The sequence below is a fragment of the Mus musculus genome, chromosome 3 (assembly GCF_000001635.26).
Source record: "Mus musculus strain C57BL/6J chromosome 3, GRCm38.p6 C57BL/6J".
NCBI lineage: Eukaryota > Metazoa > Chordata > Mammalia > Rodentia > Muridae > Mus > Mus musculus.
Window position 1 is genome coordinate 108,389,799 of NC_000069.6, and position 27,465 is coordinate 108,417,263.

Sequence of the window (27,465 nt, forward strand, 5' to 3'; positions counted from 1 at the left end):
CACTGCCCTCATTTTGTAGACAGAGAACCAAGGCGCAAACAAATCAGGCTGCTGCTTGAGGTTCCAGGGTTGGTTCATTATATCCTCATTTGTTGGATGGAGCTTTCAAAAACAAAAATTAGGACTAGAAGTAGTGTCACCAAATACATACTTATTCCCAGAATGAGTGTATGCTTTATTCCCCCAAGAAAACAGACAGACAGACAGACAGCCCACAATAGCCAGGTGGTGGTGGCACACACCTTTAATCCCAGCACTTGGGAGGCAGAGGCAGACAGATCTCTGAGCTCGAGGCCAGCCTGATCTATTGAATGAGTTCCAGCCAGGGCTATACAGAGAAACCCTTACCAAAAAAAAAAAAAAAAAAAAAAAAAAAAAAAAAAAAAAAAAAGAAAAAGAAAAAGAAAAAGAAAAAGAAAGAAAAGAGAAAAGAAAAAAGCCCCAGAAACTCCCACTCCACTTCTTCCTATCTACCGAATTCTGCCTTAGAAAACGTGTTTGTCTGGGACTCAGGCTGAGAACCGGCCTGATTTGTGTAGCCTCTCCACCCCCTCCATCCTCTCCATCCTCCCCATCCTCCCCAGCCTCCCCAGCCTCTCCATCCTCCCCAGCCTCTCCATTCTCCCCAGCCTCCCCAGCCTCTCCAGCCTCCCCATCCTCCCCAGCCTCTCCATCCTCCCCAGCCTCTCCAGCCTCTCCATCCTCCCCAGCCTCTCCATCCTCCCCAGCCTCTCCATCCTCCCCAGCCTCTCCATCCTCCCCAGCCTCTCCAGCCTCCCCAGCCTCTCCAGCCTCTCCAGCCTCCCCAGCCTCTCCAGCCTCTCCAGCCTCCCCAGCCTCTCTAGCCTCTCCAGCCTCCCCAGTCTCCCCAGCCTCTCTAGCGGTACAAGCTTATATCCTAGGGGAAAACAATATCCACCTATCTTCCTTCTCTCCCTTCCAACCGCCAGACTCAGCGCTCTGTGCTGTTGCGGCTTTAGTCTCTCTGTCCTCAGGATCGTCAAGGTTCTACCTACCCTGTTTCCCACAATCCAGGCCTCAACCCAGGCTGCTTTACAGAAGCCAGCGATGACATGGCTCCTGCACAGAACTAGTTTATTCAGTAGTATGGGGGGGGAAAAAAAAACAAAAACAAAAACAAAACTCTACCATATTTACAGCGACAATCAAACTGTACAATCTGATGGTTAGTATCAAGTTAGCATCCAGCATCTTTGTATTTTTTTTTAAGTCAAGTCATCAGTAGTTAAAAAAAAATATATCCAGTTAAATTTTTAACCCTTTACAGGAATTGCTGAGGGGAAGAGGGCAGAGGGCAGGTGAGAATCCATGGCAGAAAAGCCAGCGGCCAGCCTTCCAAATGAGAGACAGGGACATCTTTCCTGCCTCCTCGAGCCTTTATTCTACACCTGCTCTAGAAGGGAAGTCAGTGACAAGTCTGGAATACATGCTCAGAGGAGAGGGGGACTCAAATGAACGGTGGTTGCAAAAACCCGAGGAGAGCAAATGGAGCGAGAGGAAGGATGGTAGGCCCCAAATCCAGGGCTGCCAGGGACTCACCCAGCCTGCAATGGGCACATGAGACCCCCTGGGGACCAGACACAAACCCATCCCAACACACACACACACACACACAAAAAAAAAACCCAAATAAATAAAAAATATATTAACTCTCTCTTCGCAGGGAGCTGGGGTCAAGTAGGGGGACAATGGGGACCAAGGACCTGGTTCTTTGAAGAAGAGAGCCAATTCCAGGAAGGGGTTAAAAATAGAACATGTCTCAGAGGCCACAGCAGGTCAGACAAAAAAAAATGGCATTTGTCTGATTTGGCGGGGAGGGGGTGAGTGGACAGCAGAACCCAGACCTGGCACCTGTGCTGGGGGCCCCTCAGGGCCACCATGCCAGCTCTGCGCTTACCCTTCCTCCTGGGACCGCCCACACAGCAAAGAAGCAATGGAAGAGTGACTGGCCCTACCTGCAAGGGTGGGCAGGAGAAATGAAGCACTTTGGGGTCAGCAAACTGAGCAAACACCTGGGCTGTAGCACATGGCCAGAGTCCAGGAAAAGGAGAGGGGCTGGGGTAGTCCTTCCCCATCACGGGGGCAACAGGCTTCCCCTTAAAAAACGGTTCATGCAGCATTTGGGGGGTCCAGGGGCCATGAGTCCTTCTGCCCCTGGCCGGACAGGGCTTGTCAGTTCCTGGGAGAGGTGGAACTGGCGGGTGGAAAGTGCCTTTGTTTTTTTTGTTTGTTTGTTTTTGTCCTGACCCCTCACCAACTGAGGCCTGTCTGTCCGTCTGTCCGGTGCAGCCTTGCAGGGGCTCCTGCCCCTGGTGCACGTGGCTTTGTCCTTTCCTTTTGGTGATGGCAAATGAGGGGCAGGCCCCCTAAGAGTCCCTCTCCTCCCAGAGGCACAGGAGATGAAACTGAAGAGAGGCTGGGACACGTCCTGGGTGGTCCTGTCCTCTTTGGGAAGGGGAAAGGGGAGTCCACTTCCGGCGTATAAAAACAAAAGTAATCCCTGAAGTCATGAAGAGTGGAGATCCTTTTTTTAAATTCTTTTTTCCTCTTTTTTTTTTTTCTGAAAAACTTTGTCTTGGAGATGTTGGCCCCCCCGAGGGTCCAAAGTGCAGTGAGGGGGAGGTGGGGGAGGGACTTGGCACTAGTTGGCCTTCTGGGTGCAAGGCCCAGGCTCCTCAGATGGACGGTTCGTCGCTGCTGCTTCGGAAGGCAGGCAGGTGGGCGGTAGGGAGCAGGGGCAGGATAAAGCAGAAGACAGGATTGGGGCATGAGCGCAGCGGGGGAAGGGGACGAAGGAACACCGGCCCAGGGTTAATGCAGGAAGTTAAAGAAGAGAAATCTGGAGAGGCAGGAGAGGAGAGTGGCAGAGAAGGCAGACAGAGGGTTAGCTGGAGCAACAGAGGGGACAGTGAACAGCTTCCACCAGAAAAAGAAACAGAAAAGCAGCCCCAGCCCCCACCCTCTCGCAAGACGGGGGACAGGCATTGCGCATAAAGCCCAGGGGGTCTGGTGTACCCCCAACAGAGCACCATGTTGTCTGGGCGCACAAGGGAGCTGGACTCCGCTTAGCCCAACTGCCAAGCAGAGTAGCCCGGTGAAGCTCAGAGGCAGCAGTGGGTCAGTGGCTTGGGTTAGCAAGGACCTCAGGCAGGTTCCCCCCACCCCACCCCCGTCTCTCCCGCCCGACTCACTCAGAGCCAGAGGAGTCCTCATCCACCGTGCCTGCCTTGATGCTCATGGCGACAGGCATGACCCCATTCAGCTGTTCCTGCAGAGACTGGCGCGGAGGTGGGCGGGGAGGAGGTCCGTGCCGACTGCCCTCACTGATGGAGGAGCCCCGAGAAGACCCTGTGCCCTGCTCCAGGGGCAGCCTTAGGAGGCTGCTCTTTTCGCTGATGGTGGGCAGACACTTCTTCTTGAGGATGCCTAGGTACAAGGTGTGGGTATCATGAGATGGGAAGTCCTAATAGCTCCGGCAAGAGAATGGGAGAGTGGAGCTGATGGGAGAGACTCCACTCACCTTTGTGAGGTTGGGTAGAAGGGCCCGGAAGGGGTCCCAGAGACCCTTCCCGAGTTAGGGCATCTCCATTCTCCCGTGGCCGCTCTTCAAGGGGCCCACTACCACTATTCTCCTTTGTTGTGGTCCCAAAGTCTCCCAGCCAAGGGACCTTCCCAGAACCCGGACCCCCATCTGTCAAAGAAAGGAAACCAATAGTCCCAGAGAGGGCAGACAGTTAGGATAGCCACCACCCCAGCTCTATTTTCCAAAAAGCCCTGGCCTCTTAGGCTTCTGTTGCCCCCCAATGGCTGCAGCCCTGGTGCTGGCCCACCCTTGGGGGTACTGTGAAGGGGCAGTCTCTCAGCTCCAGGACCCAGCAGGCTGTCCCAGCCCTGCTCGCCAGGGAAGGCGGCCTCCTCCTCCTCTTCCTCGCTGTCTGATGAGTGGGTGGAGGCATAGGAACCACTCTGGTCATCTTCCAGGGACAGGTCACTGTCAGAGTCCGTGTCGGGATCTGGGAGGTCAGGGAGGGATCACAACTGTCCCACCTGCCCCAGCCCACCCTCAGCAAAAGCCAGGCCCCTGCCCTGCTAGGCATCCAGGGCCTCTGTCCTCACCATGTTGTTGGGCTTGGCCTTCCAAGAACAGGCCGCTTGGGTCCCCTAGGCCAGGGGGAACCTGGCCAGGGTTCAGCGTGGACTCCTCCCTAAAAAGACAACACTATGCTGTAGAGGGATTCCCAGGTCCTACTTTGTGTCCCTTACTGCTGTTAATCTAGGCTGCGACCTGTGCTGGCCCCCATCTGAGATGCTCAGCTCCTAGCAGCTGGCTGGTCTTGGTTCTAGCGTTCACAGTCTTTCCCCCATTCCCAATTCTCCCGTTTCCCGGACTCACCTCAGCAAGAAGGGGATGTAGCTGGGCTGACTCTTGCCGGAGCGGCTGGCACTGTGCAACGAGCCAGCCGAATCTCCGTAAGGCTGGTACAGCCTCCCGTCTGCGTAGGGGCTGGGGCAGTTATAGGACTAGGCCGGAGACAGACATGTCAGTGAGTGAGTGAGCAGGAGGGAGTGGCCCCAGGCTAAAAAGTAAAGGGTCCCAGGAACTTACCCCAAACCCTACCTCCCACATGCCCAGGGATTAAAGTGGAAAGGCCCCTTCTGTGTTGCCTTCATCATAGGGCCTAGCAGTGGGCACAGCTACACCATAGCTGTGTAGCACTGAACACTCCAAATGCCCTGGACTTGTAGAAGGGCTTTCTGGTTTTTTTTTAAAAAAAATGGCATTTGGAATTGTCTCCTGAGAATATTCTAGGAGACAGGAAATTTATCAAAATTCATGAGGAATTCTCTGGCACAGGGTGTCCCAGCTGACAACCAATCTCTGCCTGCATCTCCCTCAAGTCAAAATCTCTTTTACCCAGTGATAGCATTTCCTCCCAAGGGAACACATTCCACTCTGCCCCCTCCTCCTAACATGAAGGTGTGCAGAGATGGGAAAAAGGATGCCCAGGTAAAAAAGCACAGAGAGCAAACAGCTTCCCCTTCCATCAGACCCAGGCTCCCTCACCGAGGTCAGGGTAGACTTAGTGGTCAAGGCAGGGTCGGGACTGGGCTTCCGGCTGCAGGCGAACTTGAGTGCTTTCCGGACCTCCTTGCTGAGCACCACGTAGGAGAGGAAGATGAAGGGGCCCTGGCAGGCAGAGACAGCCACGGTTGGCACACTCGGCACCCCACCCCCCAGGCGTGCTCGCATCTACTCAGCAGGGGTGGGGGTGGGGATGGGGCCAGGGCCAGGTACCTGGACACAATTGCAGGCAGCGAAGAGGTAGTGGAAGAGCAGAGTGTCACTGTTGACAGAGAGCAGTGCCAGCAGCCACGTGGCACTCAGCAGCAGGAGGACCGTGAAGGAGGAGCGCAGGCCCGAGCTGGAGGGCAGGGCAGATGTGAGTCCTGCCGTGATGTCCTCCACACCAACACCCACCCCATGCCCAGCCACCTGCCAGTACTCACACAGGCCCTTTCTTCTCGAAGCCCTGCCGTTGGGCAGCACAGGAGGCTCGGGCCGACAGGATGTACAGGAAGACACTCATCTGGGCAGTGGAGAGGGATGTGAGAGGACCAGAGAACAGAGACTTTACTTTCTGCCTTGCCCTGGGGGCTCCAGAAGCCTTGGCTCTTCCTAAAGGGGATCTGTAGGACCCCCCTCATCCTGCTTACTGCACATCACTTTCTAATCACTTACCGAAACAGCAAAGGCCACTGGTCCAGCAAAGCTCCAGATGAGGGTATCATAGACAGAGAGCCAGCAGAAGTCAGGGTTCCCATAGCCTTCCGGATCCAAGCCCACAGCGAGGCCTGAAGCATAGATACAGTAGCAAGACAGGGTGCTCAGGGTGGAGGCAATTATGCTGCCATCAAAGCTCATAGAACCAGGCGTGGAACACATAAGGTCTGTCCACTCCTCTCTCCAAGGAGAAGCCCAGCCCCTGACACCCAATACCAGGTTGTCCAAGTATAGGGGAAGGAATTCTTAGGACTCGAACTATGGGTTTGGGGTACATGCATGAAGGTGGAGCCAGGGCCTAGGAACAGGGGATCTCTAGGCCAGAAAAGGAGGCAGGATACCTGTGATGAAAGCAGGGACGCCCCAGCCCAGCATGTAGTAGAAACGCATGGGACTGGCATTGACGTCGCGCACCTCTGTGAGCGCGCGGTACAGGTGTAAGGCCTCCAGCAGAGCCCAGGAGAAGGTGCAGAGGTACAGGAAATGCAGCAGGATAGCGATGACTGTACAGGCAAACTGGGGGCCAGGACACAGAGTCAGGAGCCAAGGCGGGTAATATGGGGAGGGCACCCAGGGGAAGGAGGGAGGCAGTGGGGAAGCCTGGTAGTGTGCGCTGCCCTGGAGGAAGCCCAGGCTATAAGCAAGAACATCTGGGACGCTGGAAAATTATGAGAGAACTAGAGAAGAGCATACTGTGGGCCAGGTGCTGGGATGGGCCCTTTATCCGCTCACTGCCATGGGAGCAGGGATGGGAGAGGGCCACAGGGGCGACACCAGGAGCCTTGGTGGGGCTGGAAGTTGGGAGGGTCTCTGAGAGAGGAAGAATCTTACAGGGAGGTCAGCCTGGTTGATGCCCAGGAGAAAGACCAGCTGGGCCAGGCCCAGGGCAGCTGTGAGGTTGCGTCGGATGCCGTGCTGGTTGGAGCGGAGGGCACGGAGGAGGGTGAGGAAGAGGAAGGTGAGCATCAGGGCAGCCAAGGTGACTCCAAGGGCCACGTATGTCAGGGTCTTCAGTGGCAAGATCTCACCGTTCTGAGGGATGAGTGGCAGGGCATCAGGCACCCGGCCCCTGGACTTGGTTCCCACCCACCGCTCTGGGCCACCCCTGTGGGGTCACCTCTCGTCGTGACATATCCATAAGCACAGCAAAGCTTGTCATATGGTTGCACTGGCAGCTGACGTGGCTCTCGTTACGGAAGACGACTTCGCAGCCTCGGGCGGACCAGCCGCCAGTGCCACTGACCCTGCAGGAGGAAGACGGAGTCAGGGAGGGAGAAGGGTGGGCGGCCAGGAGCCTGGACTCTTGATCCAAAGTCGTGGAGGTAAGAGGGGTGTACAGGCTCACAGGATTGAATGGTTCCAGAAGACACAGATGGGCTTGGTCCGCTCCTCGGTCTCCAGCAGCCGGAACTGCACGGTGACTGGCTTGTCCAGAGCCCGCGGCAGGAGTTCCTCGTCGTCGTGAACGCTGATGCTCACCACAGGGGTGTTGATGACGGGGCGCTTGGGGACTCTGATGACAGGAAGGCACACGGTCACCAAAGAGGCCACCAGACACCTTATCACTGGGAGATGTTTCCTGTTCCCTTGCTAACCCTAACTTCCCGGGCCTCGTCCTAGCTGCTTACCTCAGGCTACGCTTATCGGGGTCATAGTTGTGGGGCAGCAGTCCAGCCAGGGTGTGGTAGATGATGACACTGGCCACTGCCTCTCCCTGACTCAGTTCTGGGTGCCTCCGCTGCCGCCGGGCCAGCTCCTCCGTCTCCTGGGCTTCACCAGGTCCTGCAGACCTCACCATGGAGGGCATCTCTGGAAGTAAATGCTGCTACGCTCAGCTGGCCCTACCCACTGTATGGACGTCCCACTCCAAGCCGTTACCACATCTGTGTTCCCCGCTGACCTCTGAAGACAGATTCTGGCAAAATGACTGTGGTCTCAAGATCTGGGGGGCGCTCCCCACGTAATGCCTCATAACGGGGCAGCTTGGTCCCAGCAAAGTTCCCCTTATCCAGGCGCACTACAGAGATGACTAGAAAGGAACACGGCCACAGTCACTCACTCACCAAGTGAGGCAGGTGGGCCCTAAGCACGGTGGCCCTTTGAAACAGGGGCAGGGCTCTCTCCACAACCCTCCCACCCCAGCCCAGCACCACCTCACCAATGTTGGGTGTGACGATGGTGAAGGGGCTTAGGTAGGTGTGCCGCATATTCTGGGCAAGGGCGCTGGCGTAAGCCTCATAGTGCTGGAGCAGCCAGGCGGTGCCACCCTCTGTCTGCTGGATCAGTTCCCAGTGCCTCTTGTTGGCTGCATCCAGGAGGGCGCTGCCCACCCTCAGCAGATTCTGGGGACAGGCATGGTCACAGTAGCATATGCTTGTGGTCAACCTCATACCAAGTCCCAGCCTGTGCCTACCCCAGACCCGCCCTCTGCGTCCTTCCCTCAGCAGTCCCCACAGTCTCTCCTGGGAAGCCTTGTGTATCATACTGTCCACTTCCAACATGGGTACCCGCCTCTAACCCTTCCTCCACACTTTAATCAGAGGACCCAGTGTGTCCTAGCATGTCTCCTTCTGTTGTGTGCCTCTCTGGTTCTCTGAAAAGACTGAGCTCTTGGTATAATAGGCAGGGCTCTGCTTTAGGTCAGCGTACACCTCAATACAAGTGCCTCTGCTAGGTACTAGGATGCTGATACAGGTAGGAGGAAGTACTCTTAATCAACTGTGCTGCACCATGGCTTACAAGCTGGCATGGAGGCTTCATGCCAGGGGTGGGGCTCCTTCCAGTAGGGGAGTACCTCCCTCTCTCCCCCAAGATCTCCAGGAACAGGCTGTCTCACTGGCCCCCACCATGCCTACTTCAAGCCCCACCTCCGTGAAGTGTACATCCTGTGTGGCGGATAGCCCAAAGCCCCGCTGGGCACTCTCATGAGCCAAGAGCCGTGTGGCCAGCTGGTAGGCCACCTTGACATCACTGCCGAAGTAGCCAGAGGTGTGCTGGGTGGCATTGCGCAGGAGCAGGGCTAGCCTCTGGGAGCGTCCTGAGTCCAGGCCTGATTCGTTCCTCTGCAGCCGCTCAGCCTGCATGGAGGACCAGAATTGCAGAGGGTCAGACAGGATGGAGGTGACCGGAGGGACTCGGGAGTAAAAGGGCTTGAAGAGGTAGGTGGGGAAGAGGCGGCCTCTGCAGGTCGGAGTCTCAGGTAAACAGGAACCAGGAGTCAGGAGCTCTACTTCCAAAGACAAGGGTGTGAACAAGAGAAGACGAGGGATCAACTTACGAAGCCCTTTAGCTCTGAGAAGGTGACTGACGTGCAGTTGAAGAGGTTTGGGGGGAGCCAACCCCTGTGCTCATCACAGTGGCGCACAGCAGTCCCTGGAGGGAAGAAGCCAAGAAGGCGGGACTTAGGGAGACAGGAAGCCCGGAGTACCCCACGAGCCGGACAAGTACAAGCAGCCCAAAAGAAAGTAAGAATATGGGTGTTCAGAAGCCCAGAGCCAAAACATCTGAGCAAAATCAGTACAATGGAACAGAGGTCTGTAACCTCCGCCACCACGCCCCCAAGATATCACTACGCCTGTCCCTCCAGCTCCTGCCTTGCATTCGGCTACTCCTTAGCCATGAATCCTGTACATCACTAATTGGGATCTCTTGGGATAGGACCCGGCACTCCACACTCCTCGGGACTGCCTCCCTTTAATGTGGTATAACTCCAGTACTAGGTAGAGTTAGCTGAAGACAGGAGGAGCCTCATGCAAACCGCCTTTGAGTTTAGTTCCCAACTCCATTCCCAGAACACGCAGGGCTTTCAACAGTTCTTTTTGGGTTGGATACAGGCACATTTGGTCAGCCTAGGCTGAAGGGTAACTGAGTGAAGGAAGGTGAGACATTGACTCTCTGGGAGCTAGAAATCAGAAAGTGGGGCCCCAGGAGCTACACGCTGGGGGCTTGCTGTCTTTACTCCTCTGACAGTAAAGGTCAAGGGTTCACTATCTTATTGTAGTCCTCTAAGACCTACCAAAGGAGCCTTTGGGGCAGGGGGCAGCAGCAGGTAGCCCGAACCGCGTGCGGGGCCACCAGATCCCAGCCTCTATGGCCCGTGGGCAGCTGTCGTAATTCACTATGGAGAAGAGCACATGGTCACCTATAAGCAGTTCCGTCCAGGCCCCAAAACCTTCCTTCCACGTCCCCGACCGACCCACAACCAGCCTCATTTCTAGCCTCTGCAATGTAAGCTCTTAGCATACGGTGAGGAGGGAGCCTACCTGCCCCAAGAGTCCTACCTTCACAGCCATTGGTGGTGACCTCAGCAAAAGGGTTGTCACAGCGGTCACACTGACGCCCAATGACTCCAGGCTTGCACGGACACTGGCCGTCCTCGGGGTCACAGACTCGGGACAAAGAACCAGTGGGGTAACAGTCACACAAGAGACAAGTGGGGCTGCCGGGGGGCCGGTAGTGATTCTCCTAGGAGGGAAGATGTGGGGGGAGGTCACTGGATCAAGATGTCATCCTGGATGCTGGTGGAGGCTTCAAGCTGCGGCCTCCCTAGAGACAGTCTCCCCTGCCCTGGGTCCTCATGGGAATGTGACTTAACATTCTCAAGAGCTACCCATGACCTGGAGTTGAACTCATCAATGAGAAACCAAGCATTCAGAATAGGCTGCAGCCAGCCAGCCTGTAGGGCTAGTCCAGAGATCCCTGCCTCAATACTGGTCCTGGATCCCCCTGCATCTGGATATAAGGGCAAACGACCTCTTGCCATGCCTAATATGGCAAAGGCACGGGGTGCTCCGCTCTCCGGAGGAAGGCCCGGATCCTCTACTCCTCTTCTTTCCCCGGCGGGGGCAGGCCAGAAGCTACAGGGCAGGGTGCCACAGTGGGGGCTCACTCGGGACTCTCACCTTGCAGTGGCACTCCCCACTTGTCTTGTTGCAATCTGGGTCAAAGCCTTTGCTGACATCACAGTTGCATGGACCACATGTGGGGTGTCCCCACCAGCCACGGGGGCAAGGTTGGTCAATCCTGCAGAAAGACACCCAGACAGGCTTGAGCCCCCTCTGCCACTACATCTCCTCCCACTTGGTTCAACCACAGGTGGTCCTTTCAGCCTCGGCTGCAGCTCAGCTAGACTCTCAGGGCTCAGAGTGACAGCAGAGATAAGCCCTGACCCACCTACCTGGTCTCACAATATGGCCCAAGGTAATTTGGTAAACACTCGCAGATGTAGCCGTGGGGTGTATTGGGTTTTCGGGTACACACGGACTGGTGCTCGCATGGGTTCAGGTCACACACATTTGTACAGTTGTCACCATAGTAACCTGGACAAGAAGGACCAAAAAGTTTCAGGGCCAACCCTCTACTGGCATTCTCTTCTGTCCATCTCCTCTTATCTACTTCCACTCTAAGCATTGCACCAGGCAGCCATAACCCTGTAGGAGATGACGGCTCAGAGAAGAAGTGACTGGCCACATATTAGAGATGGAGTGTGACCCGTGGCACTGGCCCCGTCCCCCGTCCCTCTCCCTCCCCGCATCCTCAGCATACCTAGAACACAGCTACAAGAATAGCTGTCCCAGTCATTGCTGCAGTAGCTGTTGGTAGGGCATGGATTCGAGTCACAGGGATCTGGCCAGCTACAGCCTGGCTCCACATTGATGCTCTCCCCGCGGCTGGGATCTAGACTGCTGATACCCTCAGGTGTCTCGCTTACCCTGACACCCTGGAGGGATAAGAGCAGCATTAGCCTTCAGTGGAACAGGGCTCCAGGTAGGAATGGGAGGTCAGGGGAGGAGACTCACCTGCAAACAGCCCCGGAAGCCACGGGCCACTCCGCTGGCTGGCCCAGGAACTCCCCCGACTGTAATATTGCTCAGGTGCAGTCCATGCAGCCGAGGGCCCAGATTACCCTCTGCCTTCTGTTGCCCATAGTCAAAGGACAGAATGGCATGGCCAGGGCCCCCGCTGGCTCCCAGTGCCAGCTGTGCATGATGCCAGTCACCATCATTGGCTCGGCCTGGCTCAAGACGCAGAGATGACGCCTGGAGCCCTGTGCCCTCCACACTTAGCACTACGTGGCCTGCCCGAAGCTGTACAAGAGGGGGAAAAATCAGCAGACCACCTCAATCAATGGGTTCTTCCATTCTGCCTGGTTGAGGGCAGAGGAGGCTGCTTATTTCCCTTAAACCCAGTAGGTGGCAGCACTGACCCACGGAATGGGCCCAGCCAGCTCTTCGCTTCTGCCAAACCCTGCCCAGCCACCTGGGTCCAACCCCCTGAAGGCTCCTACAACGCTAGCCAAGCCGGGGCTTGCCACACTCCCACGTGCCCTGCATCACCTGCAGGGTGATGGTGCTGCGCCCCCTGGTGACGGCCTGCAGCAGGACGCCATCTGCCTGGCGTGTGCGGAACATGAGGCTGAGGTGCCAGGGCTGAGAGATGGGCAGAGAGAGGCCATGCCAGGCCACAAGGCTGCTGCCCAGGAAACGCTGGGGGTTGGCCATTTCTGGGAAGGCAGATGAAAAGTGACTCAAGGGCAGAGCAGTGGAGTCGGAAGCGGGGCAGCTCTATGAGAGCTGGACCCTTGCCTCCCCTCACACCCAATCCTCTCAGTGCCCCGCCCTCCAGAGCATTTACCTGTCCCGGGCCGGCCCTACATTGTGCCCAGGGCCTGCCTGTCTCTGACTAGGCCCTTTGTCTCCTGCCTAGCTTCTCACTCTGCCCAGACACGCTTTTCCACCCACAGCCCAGCTTGCAGAACCCTGCCCAGAGCCTGCCCCAAGCCCTGCCTGTGATCCCAGACAAACTGACAGCACCCAGGCCCCAACCTGTGGCAGGTGCCACTCCTACCCTGGGCGCAGCTCTTGCCCCCGAAGCCTAGTGGACACTCGCAGCTGAACGCATTCCACTGGTTCACACAGGTGCCACCGTTGTGGCAAATGCTGCTGTCGCACACGATCTTCTTGGTGGGGCAGCCTGGAAGGAAGAGAAAGGGACTCAGGGACCAACAGCAGAGACTGGAAGACCACACAGGCTGGTCAGGTCACGCACAGCCGAGCCTCTTGGCAGTTGGCTCCCAGCCTTGCCCCTACCCCGGGTCCTCATACCAGGCACAGTGCCATTGTTGGCAATGAAGTCGGCCATGTCGATGTGCCGGCTATCCACCTGGAGGTCCTTCATGCAGCCCACAAAGTGCCGCATTCGGACGGGGAAGCTCTCGGGCAGATCCGGCACCCCACCCAGCAACAAGGGCCCTGTCAGGTCCAGAGACCTGGGGGACGAAAGCGTGAAGACACAGGGGTTTAAGTTTATGGTTTTTCTCTTACCCCGTACCCTGTCACTAGGCCCAAGAAAGGGAGCACTTGGACCAAGGCTGAGGAGCCCTTTTAGAACAATGCCCAGGAAGTAGAGGCACTGCAGTATATACAAATGTGCTCTCAGCCCATACCCTTCCCTCACCATCCGCCAAGACCTGACTCTAACTCTCCAACATTGCCAGTGTCAGGAAGGGGCGCATCTGACTGGCTCCCGCTCTGGAGCCCCTTCCCTTCGGCCCGTACTACCCTCTCCCTAGCTCCTGCCCCCCTCACCCCCTCGCTCCTGCCCCCACCTTCCCCGCTTACTTCTTGCTGCCTCCTTGGGTGCCCTGGGCAGCACAGGAGTAGTTGCCCAGCATAGCTCCAAAGCGCAGAGCCACCCCTGTGTCACAGCCATCCACGGACACCACGGCTACCTTCTGCTCAGATGGACCTTGGGGAAGCCCTGTCTGACCCAACAGTGGCTGTGGACAGAGAAGGGAGGCAGTAGACAACCCGGCATAGGGCTGCACCTCTCCATGCACACACACCCACAGACGAGGACCGCCCAGAGGGATGGAGGTGCCCTGCACAGCACATCCCCATCCCCCTCCCAGGCACAAGAGCTGTGAGCAGCCTCCCTCACCACTCACAATATCAACCGGGGCTGGAAAAACGCATGCATCAAGACCTGGACCCTCTAATTCCTCCGTCCCTCAGCCAGACCCACCTTGTTATAGTACTTCAGCTGCACTGTGTGCCACTGGCCATCACTGACCCCTCCCGGCACAAACGGAGACACGGTGGTGGTCGATTCCCCTAGAGAAAGGACAGGGTTAGCTGGGTCACAGGAAGAGAGTCGGGAGTGGCAGAGCAGCGGGCATGTCTAGGGATGGAGGCCGGGTCCGGGTTTGACTGGGAGGGAAGGCGCGTGGCTTGAGGTCAGAGGGTCGGAGGCATGAGCTCTTAGGAGCTGGGCAAGGACATGAGACTCTGGGCTCACCTGCAGAGAAGGTGAGCTGCACCTGTTCCTGGATCACCTCGAGAGCCACAAAGTCGTGCTTCTCATTGAAGCGCCCATTGTACAGCAGTAGCCCGTTACGCTCCTTGGTAGCAAACCTGTATAGGGGGGGTTGGTCATGGGGGCAAGGAATGGGGTACCCACCTGTGAACCAGTACCCCAGACATCTAAGCAATAGCAAAACTGGCGCTTTGGCTAAGGCTATGGAGTCAGAACGCAGATAATGAGCCCAAACGAGAACCCTGGCGTTCTGACTCCTCATCCTCAAGGGTCAGACCCTGATGGTGAGGGCAGCCTGCTGGCTAAGCAGACAGGTAGTTCTGTCAACAACTGCTCCCGGTGCGTTCACTGATCTGCTACCCCCATCTAATAGACCAGGAGGTACCCCACACTCTCTCATGTGCCCTGCAACCCCAGGACCTCGTCACACTCACGAGAGGGCCAGGGTGAAGTGGAAGCGCTGGCGCAGGCCACGGAAGGTGATGAAGGAGCGGGCAGGGAAGCTGCGTGTGGTCACCTGGCAGAAGGGTTTCTCAAAGTCCCCGGAGGGGCAGTCACATTTGAAACCTCCCACCAACAGGTTGACACAGGTACCCCCGTTCTTGCAGACACCTGGAGTACAACGGCCTGAGTGGGTACTCGCTTCACAGTGCTCGCCTGGGGAGGAAAGACAGGCAGGGTGAGGCCCCGAGGAGAAGGCAACTGAGCGTGAGGTGCCCCTCCCTCTCCCACCGCCTATAATAAAGGCTTGGTTCTGGCTGAGGGAGCTCTGTTAGGAGGTATTGGAAACATCGGGAGGAGTGTAGCTGGAGGAAGCCAATCACTGGAGTGTGCCATAAAGGGCTATATGTTGTCCCAGGACCCTTGCTATCTGGGTGAGTGGCTTCGCCACCCTGATGTTCTTTTCTTATAGCGTGGGGCCGGCCACCAGAACTGAAATGGCACTGCAGAGCTTACAAGACAAAATTAACCTTTTTTGTTTTAAACAGTCTCTCTTGGGTAATCCGGTGGTGAGAAGTTTTTTGTTTGTTTGTTTGTTTTTCGAGACAGGGTTTCTCTGTATAGCCCTGGCTGTCCTGGAACTCACTTTGTAGACCAGGCTGGCCTTGAACTCAGAAATCTGCCTGCCTCTGCCTCCCGAGTGCTGGGATTAAAGGCGTGCGCCACCATGCCTGGTGGTGAGAAGTTTACCACGTCCCTGGTGACATCTCCTGAGACCTCTACCCATCCTCAAGACTCTCCCACTTCCTCTTGGTGACTTTCTCCTCTGAAATCAATGACACACCAGCTCCTCTTATTGGCCCGCCACGCTATTCTCTCTGCAGCTCCACAGATACTCTGTTGCAAGCTCCTCAAAGTTTTTCAGCCCTTCCCCACACCTGTCCGAAACCCTGGTCCCCAGGCTCTGGCCCCTGCAGAGGCAAATGCCAAGCCAGGAAGGATCTAGAGGACAGCATAGGGCTGTGCCAGCCCCCACTCTCCCGTTCCCCGCTTCCCTCGGATGCTTTTGTTCCTGTCAGGGTCAGAGATCAGTTTTCTTCCCTAGAGATGTGACCAGGTTTCCATGTCTATTTGAGTAACAGGTTGGGGTGGTTGGCGTGAAGCAAGCCGGGGCTCCCCCAAGAACAGAACTGAGGATCCCTCTGCACCCAAACAAGGCTGAGAGAGTGGGGGCCTAAGCCTGAGGACAGACGAGGAAGCAGGGGACTGAAAACTCAGATATCAGATGGGAAAGCCACTCCCTTCTCTCCCTCCCAATTCTGATTCTAGAGATAGGTTCTCCGTTCCCTGTGCCTAGTGACTGGCTCTTGTTTCCATGGAAACTGTTGTTCGCCTACTTGGGAGCCCCCTTCCCCATCCTCCTGGACAAAGACTCCCCTCCCCTCTCTCAGTCCCACCCTCCCCTCTCCTCCCTCCCCGCAGCATCCCCCCCACCCCCACCCCCAGCAGCAGCACAGAAGAGTCAAGTCTGGCAAGTTCTGAGCAGAAGGATGCAGCAGGAGGCACCGAGCCTGCCTACGCTACTGGCAGAGCCAGTGCGCCTGGTGCTGGAGGACATGAAGCCTGGGAGTCTGGGAAGGAAAAGGAGCAAGGGAGCCAGTAGGGTGGGGCAGGGTATGAAGAGACCTGCAGCCACAGACCAATAGGGAGGCAGAAATGGAGCCTTGCTGCTCAGGGCTACACAGGTCCAGCGTCCTGGAACTCCCATGACGCCAAAGCCCTGCTTTTCCGTGCCTTCCTCCTGTTCCTGGGTGGGGAAAGTCTGGCTCCAGGTTAATGAAGGGATTCACTCAGCGTTATGAAGACCTGGTCCGCGGCCAGAAACACCTCGAAGTGGATCAAGTCATCTCATCCCAGGACTTCCTCAAACAAAAGCCAACTCTCACCACACAAGCCAGCTTTCTCTTCCCGTCAAATTACTGGCATGAATCCTCCCAAGCAACTTTTGACCTACATAAATTGGTTATCTCCATCTTAAATACTAGCGGGAAGAGAAGCTAAGTAGCTCGCTCATTTTCACACAGCTATTAGTGGGAAAGCTGGAACACGAAGCCAGGTGCTGGACTGACCTCAATTACACGGTCTTAGTGGGTCTGTGTGCAGGCGGCGTGTGCCAGCGTGGGTGTGTGGGCTTGCACAGTGAACACAAGGCTCCTCATTCTGACTTACCAAGCAGGCGGTTGCCAAACGGCAATAGGATCTAAGAACGGCTGATGCGCCTATAGGTTGTACGCGCAGAAGGAACCAGGCAGCCCCATTATTAGCTTGATTGGTGCTTGGCCCAGAGCGTCAGCCCTGCAGGGCCGCCCCCACTGTCCCTTGCCCTAGGCTCACCCGTGTAGCCATCCAGACAGAGGCAGGTATAGCCACCCTCTCGGCTGCGGCAGCGCCCATGGGGTCCACAAGGTCTTGAGTAACAGAGGTCCACCTCGGTCTCGCAGTAGTCGCCTGTGAAGCCTGGTGGGCAGCGACAGCGCAGACCCCCGACAGGGTGGATGGGCCGGAAGAGCACCGAAGAGGAAGCGATGAAGGGCGCAGAGGAGTCGAACCGCAGCACAGACACACATCGCATGTAATTCTCGCAGGGCTCCCGCAGGCAAATGTTGTCGTCGAAGGGGAGCACGCGCTGCGCCGAGATGGCGGTGAGCAGGCTGCGGTTGAGGTACAGGCGCTCCTGGAGATCCTCTGAAGGCAGAAAGGGTGGCCCACCCCCGGGTCCTGGAGGCTGGCCCACCGACAGGCTTACGTTGAGGATATGGCCGCCTGGGGCATCAGTATCCCTTTGCACATTGAAGACCACCACATGATCCGGGGGTGTGGCCAACGTGGCTGCCACGGCCTGAATGAAGAGTCCCAGCAGTGGTGAGAGAAAGCGTTCTGGAGACATGTCTTCCAAGCGCAGCGTGATGCTGTGTGTGAGCATCTCGTCCGTGATGATGGTGACACGTAGCGAGCACTGGGCTGTCACACTGTGGACACCATCTGAAGAGAAGCAACACGGATCAACATCAGTCCTGGGGGAGGCAGGCAGAAGCAGATGTGCCAAGCCACAAGACCCTGACTTAGAGCAAAGGAGGGAGTAGGCTTGTGTGATAGTCAGGGGCGGAGTCAAGAAAAAGGAGCAAGGAGGAGGGAGTATCAGGAGGAGGGAACACCATCAGAAAAAAGTACTGAGAAGAGAGAGCACCATAAGGAGAGAGCATTAGAAGTGGGGAGCACCACCGGGCAGTGGTGGCGCATGCCTTTAATCCCAGCACTTGGGAGGCAGAGACAGGTGGATTTCTGAGTTCGAGGCCAGCCTGGTCTACAGAGTGAGTTCCAGGACAGCCAGGGCTACACAGGGCTACAAAACAAAACAAAAAAGTGGGGAGCACCAAGAAAAAGAAGTGATGAGGAGTAGGAAGGCCAGGAGGAGGGAGCACCAGGAGGAGGGAGCACTATGAAGAAGGACTGGTGAGAAGAGGGAGCATCAGGAGGAGAGAGCATCAGAAGCAGGGAGCACTAAGAAGATGAAGAAGAAATAATCAGAAGAGTGAGCACCAGGAGGAGAGAGCACCAGGAGAAGGGAGCACGGGAGGAGGGAGCATAGGAGGAAGAAGCATCAGGAGGAGGGAGCACCAGAAGGAGGAAGCATCAGGAATAGAAGGTACAAGCAGGCTAAAATCCAGCCCATATCCTGCAAGGTACTCAAGAAAACCTTTTTCTAGCCGGCATAAAGGTGGCCAATGGGATGAATCACCTGTGGACAAGTCTCTCCTTGAGGGGGTGACCTCATACGAGCTTAAGGAAAGGAGGTTTTTCAAAACTGTTCTTTGTGTGTTTTCCCGGTACTCCTTGGCATGACGCATGAACCGCCTTCCAGCATCTCTGCCTGTCACCCCACTCAGACCCCTGAGACCAGTCCTTGGGTTTCTCTGCTCCACGACTGTGCTTTTTTCTTTGCTTGCTTTTCTGGAGGGCGCAGAGTACCGTGAGAGGCTGCTTCCCCTTACCCTGTACTTCTCAGTCCCACTGTGACCCCGCCTCTCAGCACGCTGCAGCAGGTTGTGTGGAAGGTGAATCTGGTCAGAGGTGCCAGGTTCCCCTCGCACTCAGCTCCACAAGTGCTTCCGTGCAAGCCTGCTAGCCCATGGCAACACCTTTTACACAGAGCCCTGTACCCACACAACTCTGGGTAGCCTGAGGTCCCCATCCCAAGAAGTCCAGCTGAGCCACCTCAGCCAGTGGTAGCGACACACACTGCTCCAAGCTGGAGAAAGGGTAGGCGGGGGTGGGGAACGTGGGCAGTTTTCACCCTGAGCCCCACTGGGCTGGTCTCTCCTCTGGCACTAGGGCCTCTTGTTATTCATCACTCACTTGGCTCACCAAGTTGTACCCAAAGGTCTGCCTGCCATACCCCACCCCTCCCGGGCAGCCAACTCACTTATAAACAGCTAAGTGCTAACACATTCGATGGTGTCTCACTCCACCCACACACGCTATGCTCAGAAGTGCCATGCACACCTGAATGTTGCATACACACGGCAATGGACTGTGCTTAGATTAAAAATGAATTCTGGGAGGCAGAGAAAGGGAAATGGCTTGGAAGGCTATAGGGGTGTTCCTAGTTAACACAGCGCTTTACACATAATGAGTGTTCAGTAAAAACTAAGATGCTCATGGGAATCCCTTGTACATAAAAGTATCTTGAAAACATGGCAGCAAGCTAGGCGATGGTGATACTCGACTTTAATACTAGTGCTCAGGAGGCAGAGGCGGGAGGATCTCCGAGTTCAAGGGCAGCCTGGTCTACAGAGCCAAGTTCCAGGACAGACAGCCAGAGCTACATAGAAAAACCTTATCTTGAAAACCCAAAAGGAAAACACACACACACACACACACACACACACACACACACACACACACAGAGCAAACTCTCCAATCAGATGCAAAATATGACATCCAAGTGGGATAGGATGGGAGCCAGTGTCACTGAGGCAGAAAAGAGATATGGAGATATGGGACCCTACATGTCACACTTCGAGTGGCTGCTACCTTGGGCATACTGAAGGCAGGCACCCATCTCAGCGATGCCCTGGGCCCACTGCCGACCTGCCCTGCGGCCCTCACTGCTGTGGTCACTTTTGTTCCTCCTGCTTTGCCCAGAGTCATGGTCCTCCAAGCCCTCTAGCCTGCCCATGGGTCACCATCTCACTGCTCTGCTACCTTTTAGAAGCAGGGTTCAGGAGCTGATGTCACAGCCCAGTGTTTTCTGGATAGGATGTTCCCTCCAGACAGAAAGCAACAACACAGGGCTCTACAAACAGTGCTCCTGGACCAACAAGCAAGAGAATCTCTGCCATCCCCTGGTTCTGGGAAGCAACACTCCTGCATGATGTTGTCCACCAACCCAGGCCCGTCTGTGCCCCTTACTCAGCATGTCTCTTGCTTCCCATCTGGCCCACCATCTGTGGCCACCTGCCCCTCTGCTAATGTCCCCATCCCAGCAACCAACCCATTGCTCTCTCTCCTTCCTCTTTGTCCTTCTCCCGTGCCTTGCTCGGGTCACTCCTAAGGTGCAAAGGCAGGTTGGGAATAGGAGTGGCCGGTACATTGCCTGATTTGTTTTAGACAGAAGAGAGAGCTGGGGTAGGCTCTGACCCAGGAAATACCACCTGAGTCTAGGCCTCAGCCAGCTGCACCCGAGAAGATGCCAGAGCCAGCCTCCCAGCCTTCCCTCTTCTGGCAGAGGCTCTGCTGTCTGGGAGGTGAGCAGGCCTTGGGCAGGTTCTCCTGTGTGTCTGAAGAAGGCAGCAGCCGGGGCCATTTGGGCTGCAGGACCCGTCCAGCCCAGGCTGGGGCAGCTGCAGCCAGAGGGAAGAAGGGAAGACAGGATCTAAACACAGAGACCAACAGGGGAAGACAAAGACCCAGGAAAAGAGCCAGCAGTGGAGGAAACGTGGGAGAAGGAGAGAGACAGAAGCCGGGGAGAAGGTGACAGACAGGCAGTGCAGGAGGGTCCCCATGGGCAGGGTTGGGAGGGAAGGAGGAGACAAAGAACCAGAGAAGGAAGACAAAGGGACAGTGGGCGACAGTCCCCCTCACCCAGCCTCCTGAACTTTGGGGTTGCCTTGGTGACTGACTCTAAGGGTCAGGGCTGATGGGGGAGGGGGACAAGGGCAGAAAGGCAGCCACAGTGTGTCCTAGCTGCAGCCCCAGCCTGCCCTCTAGCCTAGAGCGTTGTGTTTGGGGCTGTGTGCCCTGGTGAGGCAGTAGAGGCTAAGCAGAGCTGTCCTCCACACGGTCGGTCCCTAGGTATCTAGCCAGATTCACTACCGAAGGCTGTGGATGGAGGGCAGGAGGGAGAGGCCTTTCTTCTGCCTCTAGCGCCAGGCTCAGGTGAGGGTACTCCTGGCTTCTTTCCCCTGGAGGGGGACTGGACGCTTCAGGTGCTTTACAGCCTGACCCATAGCTTGGAGAGCTCCTTCTCCCTGGTCCTTGCAGGGTGGGACCTGAGGGGTGGGACCAGGAAGTGTCTGTCCAGTAAGAAGTGTGAGCAGGAAGGGAGGTAAGGCCATCTTCCCTTCCCTGATGTGCAAAGGGGGCCTGGAGGGGGCTGCCAGGCCTCGCCCCTGGAAAAATTGTTAACAGTCCCCCCCCCCTTCACTCCAAGTGACTTGGCTACCCAGTCTGCCTTGCTCCCACCTTGCTTCTCATCCCCAGAGCTGACAGAAAGGACAGAATATACTGTCACCCAGTCCTGCTTGCCTTCCCCAAGTCCTGCTGTCTGGGGAGTCTGCAGGCTGAGCGCTTGACCAAGCAGCAGGAATGCCCAGGCTGGGTTCTGGCCAGGCTCCCACGCCCCTAGAAATCTGTTCTCTCCCCCACCAAGTCAGGGCCCTGGAGTCTCTGCCCTCAAAGCTCAGCAGTCCCCGTGCACTCTGATCCCCAGGTCTGTTTTCCTGAGACCGGGCCACCATGGTCAGCAGGGAAGGCCTAGCACCCCAAGAAAAAGCCACAGGGAGTCTAGGGGCCCAAAAGGTCCATCTGCCCTGACTTCATTGCTGCCCTCCCCGGAAGCCAGACCCCAACCAAGAACTCAGGACAGTGAGGTCTGTTTGGACAGAGACAATGAGCTCTGGCTTTACTTCCTGCCTGGAGCTCAGGAGGGGGAGCCAAGGCTCCTTCTGCCTGGAGGGAAAAGCAATGCCTCAGACAAAGTCTAAGCCAGTCTCTGCTGCAGCTCTACTGAGAGCCAGAGGGGGAGAGAAAAGGGCAGCAGGGTCCTGACCCCCTTGGTGGAATCCTGAGTCCCTAAAGCCCTCTGACCTGCCAAAGGCCTTGTGAGATCACAGGACCATCCTAATGAGGGTGCCAGGGTACTGAGGAGCCAACTTGCCTCGCCCCTTCCTCGCCAAGGTCTTCCCTCCCCCTCCCCCAGCTCTTGGGCCTTCCAGGCTTCCACGCGCCCTTTTTTTCACAATTCTTGGCAGCCATAGTCAGGGCAGGCTCACAACACTTCCCCCCACCACGTCACAGTCTGGTAGGCAGGGGGGCAGCCAACCAAAGCAGCCCAGCCCAGCCTGGGGCAGCAGGCAGGGCCTGCGCCAGCTGCCAGGAGTCCTGGGCTTTTTTCCCAGGCCAGGTTCCCGATCTCTCAGCCTCTGAGCTGTCCACAGGGTAGAGAGTTGGGTCACCAGCTCCTCCTGGATGGCACCCCACCTCCGGTGGCTGCCCAGACCTCCCTGAAGCACTATCTCCACCCCAACATCACTGGGCATCTTCCTTACCTGACACCAGCACACTCATGATGGCTTCCAGGGGCCGGTTGTTGTCCAGTGCCCGGCTCAGTCTCAGCTCACCGGTGGAGGCATTGAGCAGGACCAAGCTGAGTTCATTTCCTCGCTCGAAGCTGTACGTCAGGCTGTCTGAGATATCGGGGTCGTGGGCAGGCACACGGCCTATGGCACCACCGGGGAAGCTGCTGGAGCGGTTGGTGACATAGTTGTTAAAGAGAATCTCAAAGTTGCCCAGCACGGGCGGGTTATCATTGCGGTCAAGGAGGCGGACATGGACAGTAGCCCTGCTCACCAAGGGAGCAGACGTAGCCTGGATGACCAGGACATATTCAGGCCGGTCCTCATAGTCCAAATCTACCAGGGCAGTTAGCTCGCCAGAGAATATATCCAACTGAAAGACCTCAGGGATATTGCCCTCCACAATCTGGTACATGATCTGTGCGTTGGTCCCTTCATCTGGGTCAGTGGCTGTGACCCGGGCCACGGCCAGCCCGATGGGGCTGTTCTCTTCCACAAATACGTCAAACTCATCCTGTTCAAAGACAGGGGGGTTGTCATTCACATCCAGGACAGTAACTGTCACTTCCATGGGTGTGCGGGCTGGTGGCATGCCCTTGTCCACCGCATAGGCCCGCAGGACGTACTGGGCCACGTTCTCACGATCCAGCCTCCGCAGTGTGCGCACAATGCCCGATGTCGACTCTACAATAAAGTCACCGTCCCCATCATCTCCTCCTTGGAAGGTGTAGAAAACCCTGCCATTCAGACCGGAGTCTCGATCCGTGGCTGAGATCTGCAGGACGCTGGTGAAGGGCGGCACGTCCTCGTAGACGCTGCCCTGGTAGGAATCTCTGAGGAACTGGGGGGCGTTGTCGTTCACGTCATTCACCAGGATCTCCAAATAGGTGGTGTCAGACTTCTGGGGAATGCCATTGTCCCGAGCAGTGATGGCCAGGGTATAAGACACCTGGTCCTCGTAGTCCAGCTCAGCCTGGGTGGTGACAGCCCCAGTGTCCGCGTCGATTCGGAACTGGGGGATGCTATCCTCCATAAAGTAGGTGATTCGGGCATTCTCCCCCGTGTCCTCATCCGTGGCGCTGATCAGCACCACTGTGGTGCCTGCTGGCCGGTCTTCATTAACGTTGACTGTGTAGTGGGAGCTCTGGAAGACGGGACGGTGGGTGTTGGCATCGGTGACATTCACTACTATCTGAGCTGTGTCCTGCCTTGTGCCATCTGAGGCAGTCACTGCCAGCACATACTGCCGCTCGAGTTTGTAGTCTAGCGGTAAGGCAAGGGAGACCAGTCCACCACCACTTTGGCTGGTGATAGAGAAGCGGTTGCGGGTGTTGCCGCTGGTGATCTGGTAGGTAATGACACTGTGAGCGTCTCGATCCACGGCTGACACGGTCACCACACTGGTGCCCACGGCGGCGTCCTCGTTGAGCCGAACGGTGTACTCTGGCTGCGTGAAGGTTGGGTTGTTGTCATTGACGTCCAGGATGGTTACACTGACACTGGCTGAGGCCGTGAGCGCTGGGGTGCCATGGTCCCGGGCCTCTACACCAAAGCTGTAGAAATCAACCTCTTCCCGATCCAACTCTGCGGCCACAGAGATCCAGCCTGTGCCATTGTTAATGGTGAAGGGAAAGTCGTGCCCAACCCCTGCCAGGCTATACTCGAGGCGGGCGTTATCACCAGCGTCAGCATCAATTGCCTGGACGTGCAGAACAAGGTAGCCTAAAGGGACACTCTCTAGGACGGTGGCCTGGAAAGGGGTGCTGACAAAGATGGGGGCGTTATCGTTGATGTCTAGGACTTGCACTGTTACTAGGCCAGAGACATTGGAGAGTGGAGGACGGCCACCGTCCTGAGCCCGGATCCGAAGCGTATACTCTTTGGTTGTCTCATAGTCGAGTGGGCTTACCACATCCAGGGCTCCAGTCTGAGCATCCAGATAGAACTGGCCCCGAGCATTGCCACTCATGATGCTGTAGTGCACTAGGGCATTGCTGCCCTTGTCTCTATCGGAGGCGGTGACTCGGAGAACTGGGGCTCCTGGGGTCACATCCTCCCGCACCTGGACCACATAACGCTTCTCGCTAAACTGGGGGGCGTTGTCATTATCATCCTCCACCGACAGGAAAACAATGGCTGTGGAACTCCGCGGGCCTGGGTCCCGGCCCTGGTCACTCGCCTCCACTGTTAACTTGTAGGATTCCACTTCCTCCCGGTCTACAGGGCCGCGGGTTCGGATCACCCCCGAGCGAGGATCGATCTCAAAGGCGTCTGAGGGGCTGCCTCCGGCCCCCTCCAGCAGGCGGTACAGAATGTTGGCATTGGGAGGGGCGTCGCCGTCGGTGGCCCTGACTGTAAGCACCTCATAGCCAACCTCCAGGTTCTCCCTGAGGCTCTCCTTGTACTCTTGCTGCTCAAAAACAGGGTCGTGATCGTTGGTGTCGGTCACCAAGATGGTAAGCGTGGCCAAGGCACTCCGTCGGGGCATACCGTGATCCTGTGCAGTGACCCTGAAGACGTGGGTGCTCTTGGTCTCCCGATCCAGCTCCTCAGCTGTGGTGACAACACCGGTGATTGGGTCCAAGGAGAAGAAATGATTGGAGCGGCTATCAAAGAGGGCATCCATGGTGTACTCAAGTCGACCCGCCTCACCCTCATCTGGATCAATGGCTCTTAAGGATGCAACAGAGGTACCAGCAGGCTGGTTCTCAGGCACTGTGGCCTGGTAGCTGGGAGGCTGGAACTGGGGAGCTGTATTCACATTCCTTTTCCTGCGCCCACCCAGAGATTCCTCTGGTGAGCCTTCCCCAGCCCTGAGCCCTGGGGCCTGTGCCAGCTTGCAAGACTGGCATCTGAGCCGTGGGGCCTTTAAGCAAGGGTGCTCTTCAGGCAGGGTCAGCGTGCCTTGTGGAGAAAGGTGTCCTCCGATACCCAGGAGACGACAGCTCCAGGGGCAGCCTTCAGAGGATGGCGGAAGAGGGATATGAGCCCCTGATTCTGGACACCAAACCCTCAGGCCATCGTGGTGGGGCACCAGGTGGCCGGTCAGCTCAATGCCCGATTCTCTGCAGCGGCTGGTGTAGAGCCAGAGGTTCGAAGCAGAGGCTGGGCAGAGCCAGCCCACGGGGGCGCAGGCCCCAGAGGAGCTGCGTCCCCCGGATCCCAGAGAACGACAGGGCCCCACTTGATCTCCCAGTAGTGGCGACGGTGGCAGCAGCAGCAACAGCAGTAGCAGCGGCAGCAGCGGCGTTGGGAGGGGGGCGCTGGCAGCCCGGCTCCGCATCTCTCCCTGTTCCCGGCCAGCCGGGTCAACAGCCGCGGCGGCTCTTCCTCCGGCTCCTGCCGGCCCCGCCGCGCCTCATGCCCGGGCCGGGGCGCGGGTCCCCGGGGGCCACCTGTACGTCCCACTGGGCCTGCACCCAGATGGCTCGGCGGGGCCGCGCTCTTAGCCCACGATGCGCCGGGCTCCCACCACTCTCGAAGCCGGGCCCGCTCCCGAGTCGCCGCGACCACTGCGGGTTCACGCTGCGCTTCCACCTGCGCTCTGAGCGTTCTCTACCTGCGCCCGCGGGCCGCGAGGATCTCTGGCTCTGCCGGGTCCCCCGGTCCCGAGCCCCAGAATGTCCCCTCCGCCCGCGTAAGGTCGCCCACCTGCGTCTGCGGAGCCTCACGCTCCGGCCCGGGCCCGGCTGCCAACGATGGCCCTGCGCCACCCGCTCGCGCCCTGCGTCCCCGCCGCGGCAGCTACCGGTCGCCGGGGTCCCGGGCCCAGACCCGCGTTCCCTCGCCTCCCGGGCGGGCGGGCGAGCTCTGCAGAGCAGCGGCGGTGGTGGCGGCGGCTCATTACCATAGACCTGCTCGCGCCGCCGCGGTCTTAAAGCGGCGACGCCCAACGCGCCGAGGAGGTGGGCCCCACCCAGCGCCCTCTTCTGCATGGCGGCTCTAAGTAAGATTCCCGCCTCTGGTAGAATTTTTCTTCCCAGCACATCAGACTTGCTCCTTTCCATTTCTGGATCCCTTCTACAGCTTAAAGAGGAATGAACAATCAGAAGCCACACAGGGAATTGATACTCTTGTAAAATTCTATGGCTAGCGCTCTTTCAAAACAGTCTTAATGTCTGCAGGAGGTGACCAGGGGGTGGGAGGTGGGTGGATATAGACAGACAGACAGACAGACAGACAGACAACTTTCCAGTCTTACCATCCCTGAAAGCCCTCATTGCTGCCCCATCCTACAGGTCCCGGGTCAGAAGTAAAGACGACTTTGCTCGACTTCGCTCGACACTACAAAGTCTCCCCCAGATACCAGAAGTCGTGCTCTCACTTGGATATCTTGGACAAAAGGACCCCTAAGCTCATTTGGGATACATCTTGGGTACCACATGTCAGGTCAGGGGAAGTGAACCAGAATGTCCAAAGCAGCAAGAGCACTAACACTACCAGATTCCTAGGGCCAGGGTGAGTTGGTTCCAGAGGGCCCAAGCTTCCTGGACCTTAGGACGTGTTCCTTTTTCTTTATCCCTCCTCCCTCCTAGATCAATGTCCAACTGCTGTCCTCCTCCTACCCGCGGCTTTGTAACTAGCAAATGGCCCTGTCCATTGCACAGGACTACTGAGCCCTTCATGGAATGCCACCCCAGAACCTTCTGGAAGGGGTATGAAGAACTGATGAATCTTCCCATAAGTGGAGTTCACACAAGATGTTGGGACCAAAGAACCGGGAAGAGTGAGGCTGGGCAAGCCAGAGGGCTTCTTCCTCTCATACCCTGAGCAATGAGGGATGTCAGATTGTATGAGAGAGGAGGCCACTCTCACATGCTAGCTATGTGCGACCTTTCCTAGAGTGAGGGACTTGAATAAAGTAATGGATTTTCAGAAGTCTCGAGGGAGGTGATGATATGGTCTGAGGAGATAGCTGAGTGGGTAGAGAGACCCCACCGAGCTGAGTCTGGATTCCCAGCACCCACATTAGAAAGCTGGGCACAGGCTCACCAACGTGACTGCTCAAACATGAACCAAAGTAGTCAGGAGACAGACCAGGAGGCCTCAGCC

The 27,465-nt window shown here is 57.1% G+C and overlaps 1 protein-coding gene and 1 long non-coding RNA gene across 7 annotated transcripts; one reads left to right on the plus strand and one right to left on the minus strand.

The window, feature by feature from the left end:
• Nucleotides 1-1,049: 1,049 nt before the first annotated feature.
• On the minus strand, nucleotides 1,050-26,271 carry Celsr2 (cadherin, EGF LAG seven-pass G-type receptor 2). 5 transcript variants are annotated; one of them, XM_006501692.2, is made up of 34 exons: nucleotides 26,065-26,122; nucleotides 16,952-17,599; nucleotides 14,551-14,773; nucleotides 14,099-14,214; nucleotides 13,826-13,914; nucleotides 13,423-13,580; nucleotides 12,907-13,070; nucleotides 12,650-12,775; nucleotides 12,139-12,305; nucleotides 11,602-11,889; nucleotides 11,348-11,522; nucleotides 10,980-11,121; nucleotides 10,705-10,825; nucleotides 10,084-10,267; nucleotides 9,819-9,920; nucleotides 9,081-9,175; nucleotides 8,671-8,880; nucleotides 7,962-8,145; nucleotides 7,704-7,832; nucleotides 7,432-7,612; nucleotides 7,149-7,316; nucleotides 6,921-7,047; nucleotides 6,635-6,835; nucleotides 6,145-6,319; nucleotides 5,762-5,874; nucleotides 5,530-5,609; nucleotides 5,318-5,444; nucleotides 5,087-5,209; nucleotides 4,415-4,542; nucleotides 4,138-4,226; nucleotides 3,852-4,034; nucleotides 3,542-3,712; nucleotides 3,213-3,447; nucleotides 1,050-2,860 (listed from the first exon to the last, which is right to left on the minus strand). In XM_006501692.2, the coding sequence occupies exons 2-34, from the start codon at nucleotides 17,538-17,540 to the stop codon at nucleotides 2,833-2,835; spliced, it is 5,391 nt and encodes a 1,796-aa protein (XP_006501755.1). In that variant the 5' UTR covers nucleotides 17,541-17,599; nucleotides 26,065-26,122; the 3' UTR covers nucleotides 1,050-2,832. The 5 variants fall into 5 exon arrangements, with proteins under 5 accessions (XP_006501755.1, NP_001004177.2, NP_059088.2 ...); NM_001004177.3 differs by lacking the exon at nucleotides 26,065-26,122 and adding an exon at nucleotides 22,387-25,781 and having other exon boundaries at nucleotides 1,050-2,718; NM_017392.4 differs by lacking the exon at nucleotides 26,065-26,122 and adding an exon at nucleotides 22,387-25,781.
• Gm52630 lies at nucleotides 26,223-27,291 on the plus strand. 2 transcript variants are annotated; one of them, XR_003954680.1, is made up of 3 exons: nucleotides 26,223-26,359; nucleotides 26,652-26,871; nucleotides 27,021-27,291. It is a non-coding gene; the product is annotated as a predicted gene, 52630 (long non-coding RNA). The 2 variants fall into 2 exon arrangements; XR_003954679.1 differs by having other exon boundaries at nucleotides 26,652-26,802; nucleotides 26,949-27,291.
• Nucleotides 27,292-27,465: the final 174 nt, after the last annotated feature.